The sequence below is a fragment of the Gadus morhua genome, chromosome 4, assembly GCF_902167405.1.
Source record: "Gadus morhua chromosome 4, gadMor3.0, whole genome shotgun sequence".
Lineage (NCBI taxonomy): Eukaryota > Metazoa > Chordata > Actinopteri > Gadiformes > Gadidae > Gadus > Gadus morhua.
In genome coordinates, this window is record NC_044051.1 from 5,864,483 (window position 1) to 5,873,964 (window position 9,482).

General features: G+C 46.6%; 1 protein-coding gene across 1 annotated transcript in view; it reads left to right on the forward strand.

Annotated features, from left to right (window-relative positions):
* The window catches only part of adm2a (adrenomedullin 2a), an 11,498-nt gene extending 2,463 nt beyond the window's left edge, over nucleotides 1-9,035 (forward strand). Inside the window, exon 3 of the mRNA XM_030355349.1 lies at nucleotides 5,051-9,035. Within this exon, the coding sequence (XP_030211209.1) occupies nucleotides 5,051-5,486 (436 nt within the window). The 3' untranslated portion in view covers nucleotides 5,487-9,035. The remainder of the gene's footprint in view (nucleotides 1-5,050) is intronic.
* Nucleotides 9,036-9,482: the final 447 nt, after the last annotated feature.

Genomic DNA, 9,482 nt, shown 5'->3' on the forward strand with positions numbered 1-9,482 from the left:
ATGTCACCAAAAAATTGATTGAACGGAAAAAAATGTGTTGTTCCGAATCCGGCTGATAAAGTTCACAATAACAACACCAAACGCCTGTGCGGCTGGTGCTTTGGATTGTGTTATCAATCGCTCGTTCTCACGTTGTGTTGACTCAGGGTATTCCTCCCGGGTCGGGTGCGATAAGCGCGCCCTCTGTTCGGGCCTCCCGCCAGTCGGATAGCGTGCCGCCTGCGTCCCACCTCCTAATCGGCTCCGTGTTCCCACACGGCGACGGTAGGCAGAGTCACAAAGAGTCTGTGTCTGTGTTGGGGGGCCCGCTCACACAGAGAGGGGTCAAGGGCCGCAGACAGGGGCCCCCGACACAAGCGCATCGGATCGGCACGTCGACCTCCTTCACGGCGAGTTAGGACGCCGGCTGGAGGAAATCGGACAAACGGGAAATGACTCCTTCTTCCGTGAATCTGATCCCTGTCTCCACCGAGGGACTGTGGCATGAGACACACACACACACACACACACACACACACACACACACACACACACACACACACACACACAGACACACACACACACACACACACACAGACACACACACACACACACACACACACAAAAATACATGTACACATCTTGTACATTCTCTCAGTTCCACACGGCACACAATGTCCTGCCTCGGTCATGACAGGCCGATGATAACGTGGGGCCATCTTTCTTGTGTTATGACACCCGGCTGTAGCGGGGATGAGCCATACCATTCCTCTCCCTGTTCTCTGTCTTGCCCACGTTGCTCTCAGGGCTCCTGATAAGGGCACAAGAATGTCAGAGCGGAATACCGGGAAAAAAAATGGCCGCCCGGTCTTCCGTCTCCAAACATGGAGAAATTTGCAGTTTAGCGGAACGCAGCCTTTAGACACGCACACTCTCTCTTCCTTGGTCGTTTTACATAATCGTTTCTTTTTTTTTCTGCTCGATGGAAAATAGCTGGGTGTTTGGAGCCAGGTTAAATATGGACCTCAACTCCGCCTCGACTTTACAGAGCCTGTTCGAAAGCGTCTCGTTACTGCGAGATTGAAGACATTTAGCGGTTGATTCTCTTTGCAGTTTGACCAAGCTTCGGCTCCTTCATCCTGTCTGGACTTGGCTTTTTCCTGACGTGACACGACATGACCTTAGCTTCAGTTGAATTCAAACTCGCGCTTCTGTGTTTTAGTTAAACACAGAAGCCGGTGTAGGCGATAAGCAGCATATGTATTACGTAACACACAAAACAAACTCTCACGCGTTTTCTCAATGGGGCTTTGCTTGTTCTAATCTATACCATGCATGTGTGTGAGTGTGTGTGTGTGTGTGTGTGTGTGTGTGTGTGTGTGTGTGTGTGTGTGTGTGTGTGTGTGTGTGTGTGTGTGTGTGTGTGGTGTAGGCGGGAATTCCAGTATGGATTAGTGGCTCAGGCCAAATTTTCCCCCTCTTCTGCATCCTGCTCTGCATTGAAGGCTCCACTCCAGGCAGGCAAGCATGTGCCTGTAAATAGAGCAGCTTATGGTAGGAAGAACAGCGATGGAAATGGATTAGACCAAATGTAGGGTTCGGGGGTGGAAGGTGCTGAGATAGAAAATGCGGTTTAACTTTACTGTAGTGTTTGTGGGGGTCATAAGGGTTGGTGGGGGGGGGGGGGGGGGGGGAGGTGTTTGATAAGATAAGTCTGGTGTTGGAGGGGAAACCTCCACACTGTCTCACTTCGGACTGTGTCGTGCCGTGGTTTTGGTGCCGGTGTGTGGCACATCTTTCGACAGGCGAGCGAAAAATAGAGCCCTGTGATGATGAGTCATAAAAAAAAACGTGGCGCTTTTTAAAAACGTGGCAGTTATTTTCTCTCTCTCTCTCTCTCTCTCTCTCTCTCTCTGTCTCTCTCTCTCTCTCTCTCTCTCTCTCTCTCTCTCTCTCTCTGTCTCTCTCTCTCGCTGTGTCTGTGTCTGGTTACCGTGCCAATACTGGTGTTCACATTCAAGCCTAAACGATGGGGCCTCGCCACAACGTTAAAAACGGTGTGCGCTTCCTGTATTGTCTGGGTCGCCGCGGACGACAGCCGTGCCATTTAGCCCCGCCTGCTCACGGGCTGTGTCTCATCCCGCTCTCCGCTTTTCCTACAGTATAATCTGGGCCCTGCGCTCCCAAAACAGAGCTGTGGGAACACAGGGGGCACAGTGTTTGGGCTGGAAATAAATCGCCTTTCCTTTCGCTTACGTCCCACAACAAACGCTCTATTTGTCTGAGATTGAAACAGAAAAGGGCCACTTTTAACTCTTGATTAGAGTGGCCCCTGAGTGGCCCCTTGCTGTTGGGCCCGTCTGGGGCCGTTGGTGCTGAGGAAAGCTTGCCAGTCTCTGTGAGGGCTGGGCAAGTCTGGGGGTTAGGTAGGTAACTAAGTATCTGCCTGGCAGATACTTTGGTTGATATGCGTCTTGTGCCAGTTTTTCTGATACACATGAATCAAAACATAAAAGAGCAGATCAAGAGATGAACAAAATGAATTTCGTCATCGCAGTTTTCGGCTGCTCTATAACTCAATCTAGATCCCCCCCTGCAGACATTTACAGAAGCCAAGAATGCTCATCAAGACCTGTGAAATACCAAGTTGTAATCAAAGAGAGTTTGTAACACCTTTGTTCCAGGAAAGATCTGGCACAAACTCACATTCCAGATCCGCAACAGGAAAGAGTCGTGTACACTTGCTAGTGAACAATGATAAATGCTGGATGATTTGTGTTCGCTTACCCTGTTGCGAAAGATAAATGTACAATAACGTGTAAGTGTGTTAAGCCTATACGCTAAAATGTGTCTTGGGCTAGCAGCACAACGAGACTCCATGTGGTAACCTGGTAAGCGAGAACACAATCGTTCTTTGTTTTGAAGTGGCGAGAAACACTAGCCACTGCTCGTTGAATGACATAGATTGTTCCCGTCCGACACACACACACACACACACACACACACACACACACACACACACACACACACACACACACACACACACACACACACACACACACACACACACACACACGCACAGCGCAAGGTACTTCTGTAGCGGCTCAAGTTCGGATATGATGACCCCCCCCCACCCTCCCCGGTTAGGACTCTAAAACATTTTCAGTCTTTGAGTTCGGCTTCACTACCAGCCCAACGTTACTGGGTTCAATCTCCCATGGCCCCAGTTCATCCCTGAGCAAACGCTCCCAAACCGCTCCCTGTTCAATAATGACACGGATCTCGCTTAACTGTTAATTCGCTCTGGATGATTGCATCCGTAAACACATCCGTAAACACATCTGAACACATCTGAACACATCTGCCATAGGCTAAACACTCGTCTGTCTTTTGAGCGCTTATTCAAGGAACTGCATGTACTTCAATGGTTCATGCAATTTTCGGGCTATTTCTACATAGTTGAATGCACTTATTGTAAGCCGCTTTCGACAAAAGCGTCAGCTAAGTTAATGCAATGTAACAGTACAACTTTTAATGATATAAGTGGTGCGGTGCATCCATGGGGACCAAATGTTACATCACAGAATTGACTGTCCCACGCAGAATGTTCACACAAATAGAACCATGTGCCTTCAAGGGCTGCTCTTTATATATGGGACATTAAGACACTACAGGGAAGTGAGCCTTTCTATGGAAGTAAGTCTGTGCTGCTCAAAGGTAAATCGACGTCATTAAACACTGACTGTAGCTTTTTACGGGGAGAGAAGCCACCGAACAGTGTGACCCTAGGGGGCGCTGTTGCACATTTTCTGCAACATGCACGAGTTTGAAGCGTAGACAGGCATTATGTCGTTCACATGCGGAAACATGCCCAAGCTTAAAACTTAACGTTTGTATCGTCATCGATCACTCGGATTGGGGATATTCTTTTTGTGACACCGGATGCACGTTAAGTGGCTGGAGCAAAACACACATAAATAAAACATAAGGTCCTCCCCTCTCACCTTGTTATTAAATGTGCTTAATAAATACATTTGATTTGATTTGATTAGCATTTTACAGACCGATACAATGGATAGCGCGTTTAGTAAGGTCCACCACTGTTGCTTCTCTCCCCCAAAAAGCTAGTCAGTGTTTAATAAAGTTTCACAACCAGAATTGCTCATTATTGTGGTCATCATTGCAAATGTGGTTTAGTGAAGCAATGGTGAACCTGCAATGAGGTTAGGTAAGACTGAGGATGTAAAAATAACAGTTTAGAGTATTTTTGTGTAGGGACGGGTTACATTTTAAATTTCCCACCTCAACAGATGTGTTGACATTTCATGAGTCACTGCCTCCATTTTGTCTGTTCAACAGTAGCAACAGATTACAACTCAAGGACTCAAATCAGGGGCAATCTGTACAAACACGGCCATGGCCGCTAAGGGGAGAGGCGAGGGTCAAGTTGTGAGCAGCTAGTGTCCCTTTCCAAACAACAGATGGCAAGGCGACCGGCGTCAGCCAGAGCGGTGTTTGCTGAGCGACCCGTTCCCCGAACCTTCAGGGCCGGGCCCCGTCGGCAACGTGGTGTTTTCCTCCAGGATAATTAGCCTCATGTTCCCTACTGGTTTCAGGTCTCATAACAAGGTAGACCCAAATACCTGCTGGCTTAGAGGAAGTATTCCACTGCAGATGCCAAGGCAGTTTATTGGATTGGCTACACACACTTGCTACTGGAAATATTGTAGAACTATACAATGCCAGTTTCCATCATTTGTTCTTCTTAATGATATTAGATGTCCAGGACATTATAATATGATAGACCAAAGGGGAGTTGAGTGTGAGTGTATGTTGTTTGGAACCATTGACCTTCGAAAAAAGGCACGCAATGAAAAACGGACTGTCCTTGCAGACTCTACTGTAAGGCCCAATTGCTTTTGTTGTTGATACCACGCAAGGGAATCCAAAGTCTGTACTCTCCTCAAGACGTACAACACCCTGGATATCAAGTGGTCAGTCATCCCATAGCAGGTAGTGGTCGACCTGAATGCTGTGATTCACCCGCTCTTTGTCTCTGCTCTCCCCCCAGATCAGACCTCCTTCAGAGGCAGGGTGTCCAGTCCGACACGGAGGCCCTGGTTCCAGAGGCCTCCGCGGTGGACGTCTCCCCCGCCACGCCGTCTCCCGCCGTCCGCCGCCCCTTGGAATCGCTGGCGGAATCCCTCAAGCGCGTGGCGTCCTCCAACGCCAGAGCGGCGGTGTCGAGTCTGGCGTGGGCGCGACCGGACTCGGGTCGCCGGATCCTTCGCCGGTCGCTGAGAACCCGCCGGAACGCCCATCACCGCCAGCACCACCGCCACCACCACCACCACAACTCGCCGCACAGCAAGTCCAACAAGGACGGCTGCCCCCTGGGCACCTGCTCGGTACACAACCTCAGCCACCGGCTCTACCAGCTCATTGGCCAGAGTGGCCGAGAAGACTCCCCCAAGGTGAACCCCATGAGCCCCCATAGCTTCGGATGATCCCGGGCTGCGGGTCCTCCCTTTTCAAACGCCTACAGCTACAGTCTGTTCGTATCTCCAGATATTTATCTCTTAATGTATTCCGATAGCCTTTTGCATTTGAAGCCCGGCGTAGTCTGCAGCCCATGTATTCCTATGAAATGACTCAAACCGTTGTGGTCATCTCGCTCCTCCCCAGTTTTTCGTAAAGGACCAATTTTTAAGCCGTTCCAAAGCTGCTCCTGGACTCCGCTCACCCCCGTGTGAATTCACACCTTTCCACTGATGTTTAGCTCTCGTTGAAGTCTCTTCATCACTCTCAAGGACATCAGAAGGCCTCCAGTGACTCTAATCCTGTTAACGAAATTAAGCTTGGCCGCCATTCGTTCTCTCACTCCAAATTGCTGCCCCCCCACCTTCAAAATAATCTCTGCTGACCTCTTCGTCGCTGGGTCAGCAGCTCATGGTTCATTGATCAAAAAAGTAAACATCACCCCCCCCCCCACACACACACACCCACACACACATAGCCTCCTCCTCCTCCTTACCCCTGAATGTGTATTTCAACATGGAGTAGCATTTGGAGGGTTTGCCATGACCTACATATTCCGAAGGATCTGCGTTTTTCTCCAGATTCCAAACTAACCCGTTACCTCGTGAACTGTTCACATCCCGACTGCACCCGTCTCTCTACTCCAGGGGAATCATCTGGACTATCTGTGATGTTACTTGTTTTCTGACCAAACCCACTGCTCAATGCAACCCTGACGAGTTCAGACTCATCAGCATTCATCAGCCCTCATCAGCAGTCATCAGGACTTTCATCAGGACTATGGTTCAAAATGTTCCACTTGGCAGTGACTGTTATGACGGCCGACAGAAAAAAGGCAACACAAATCATATTTTTAGTATTTTTTTTTGGCACGGCCTTGACACTCAATCTCAGAACGTGCTCCCATGGTATCACTTTCCCAGTTGCCCTGCGACGGTGGACTGGCCAGCGCAACAGGTGGCAAAGTGGGCCGAAGGACATGGATCACTGCGATCCCTGCACCTCCGCCGGTGTGTCCGTGCTCTTGAGCAAACGGAGCCTGACATATTACCCCCGGACCCCCCTTTCACGTGCTTCATAAGTGCCTCCTGTAAGTTGGGAATTAAAAGGTTGACGGAGGTTTAATAATAACTAATCGCATCACTTCAGTCATATGTACCGCCATAGCAGTGGGGGATAAGGCGGGGTGCCAGACCCCACATACCCCCCCCCCCCCCCTCCCCCACATGCCCCCCCCCCCCCCCCAGCCATTCCTGCTTATCGCACAGTCGATTCACTCACAATTACTCTCTGCTATGAAGTCATTTGGGAGACGCTTTTATTCCATGAAACTTGATGTGAACTCAGATGTGAATCCAGATACTGGTCATGGTCTGAAACAGGTCAGGGGTTAGGATTGCTTTAGGATGCTTACCGATAGGCTGAAAGAGACCTTTGAGGTTGAACAGGGGAGTCTGAAAACCCTAGCTAGCCCAGTTACTAGACTATGCCGGACCAATGGCTTTTTATCTTCTGGGGAGGTGACAATTGTTAGTTTTACTTATTACTTAATAATAATACTTTTTAAGGAGTGAAATGTGACACAAACAATCATGCTTGACATCCGTTAGACGTGTGTTAGTGACCGTTAGTGACACAAAGTTACAAGGGAGATTTCGAATGAAAGACTGAGGCTGACCAAAATGTTGGGAGTGAAGCGGTAAAATACCATTACACTGTAAAAAAACCTTAGTTACATAATATTCGTCGTTATATTAGAAAATGATGGGTGGGTGATTGCACAACAATAGTCCCCTCAACACACTTACCAAACTACGAACTTAAAGAACATACTTCCATAAAAAACTGTTTTAATTTGAGAGACAGAATCTAGGCCTATTTTAAACATTATAAATATAAATGACTACTTCAGGCTAATCTGGGGGTTGCCTGCTGGCTGCAGTTTAAAGTTTTTTAGTATGAATGTAGGATAACGTTGGATATTTTAGAAGAGTCTCCGGGACATTTAATTAAGTTGATTTCGTAGTGTTTCATTGATTGAGTAGTCTCAGACTATCTGATTGGTAGTTTCCCCTCGGATATGTCTTTAAGGACATGACCTTTAATAACTCTTCAAACTTCAAACCAAATACCTGATAAGACTTGACTTGAAGTAATTGCATTGTTTGATCTACTGCGCACTGTAAGACAATGTACGCATCTATCTACTTGGTAGCATCATTATATTTATCGTTTGTGTCTTAGCATACTTGGGCATGGTGGCAGGCCTCTTGGGCGGTTTCTTCTTTAGGGTTTAGTTATTTCTTAATCTCTCTTTCTTATGTTCCCCTGTCGTTTAATCTAGGGACTGTCAGGTCACAGGTTCACAATATTTTTAATCTGTTCAAAGGGCTTGCAGCAGAGAAAAATACATGAACTGTGCCATTCTCCCTCTCTTTATTCTGTAACGGAGATAATCCCCTGAAAGGATCATTAAAAAGGCTTTGCAAATGTATAAAAAAAACAACCCTGGGTGGATCTCTGTACTTCTTCTACATCACACACGCACGTTACCGAGGCCCCGGGATTGCGTTTGTGTCGCCGTGTGTGCATGTGCGCCTGCACCACGCCAGGTGTAACTTATCTGCCCTCGCTGTGTTTGATTTACTGTGGATTTCATATGTTGCCCCAACCAACCCCTTCACCTTGTGTGCGGATACTGTCTATGTGTATATTGAGTCTTTCTGTGCGTCTCGGTGATGGAATTTGAACACAGCATTTGCGTCATTGGGGCCGCCAGACCAGTGCTCAGGTCGTTCTGTTTACCTGGACATCAGTGTTAGGTAGCTACAATGTTAGCTAACGCCGATCGCTAGCTCTGTCCCCACCTTATGCCACGAACGCCTCATATCTGCATGTGTATGAAAGTGTATGGAAAAAACGAGAAGAAAATTAACAATATCGCTGCCTTTTGTTCAGAGAGTCCAAGGAAAGAGGTTTATATTATATAAATATGAAAGTATGTCTTGGGTGTACTTTTTCGATAAAATATTTATACTGCTGTACTCCATTTTTCATTCCTCCCCTTCACGCATTTTTCCATTTGGAGGTCAGTGAGGTACCCCACCTTTGATAGGTCAGCAGAAAGCACTTTATTGCGTGTGTAGGTCTTTTATTGTCGCACAACTTGAATTGTAAGTCATTGTGAAGTTGAACCTGTGAAGTGCAGCCAGACGAAGACTTCTGTTGTTTGGGATCAACCCGGTTGTGTCTCAATATTTCCTTTGTGCTCTCCTTGATTGTGAAAATATTGTGCACCAGTTTATAAATATATATATATTCCATCGTACTATTTAAAGAAAAATTATGCATTTAAGTTATCTTTGTATTTTATTTTATTTTATTTGACCAATTATTTATCCTATGTTTTGTCAATAACTAGTAATAAGATGTTATGTTAGTTATTAAAAAAATTAACTGTAGTAAATGTTACTGTTTGATGTTATTCAGGTCCTGTGAAATAAAGAAGTAAAACGGTAGTTTGATGAAGTGTGCATCTAATTTGAGGAAACAGGTGTGACTGAGTGTGTGTGTGCGAGCAAGTTTCTGTGTTCTATCAGGGCTATACTAATTATTCTGCTACTAGATAAACAATGAAACATTTAAAATATCGTGGTTTATAATGTACAAGAAAAAAATAAGGCAATCCTTACGTTAAAATAACAAAAGATGACCATCCGCTAAATATATTTGAAAAAAAACTACTACTAATACTACAGAGACAAATAACCTAGATCTCAAAGTGACCTCGACCGAGATGGACTCACCTTATTGGCTGGCATTAGCCATGTCAATCTGTCAATCATTAGGTGCCCTTAGCATGGGTCCTTGGATGATGAAATTGAATGGGGAGATGGAAAGAAATGGTGCATTGGCCTGGACACAACATCCTATTATTGCGAAGGCACATTCGATGGTGGCGGGCT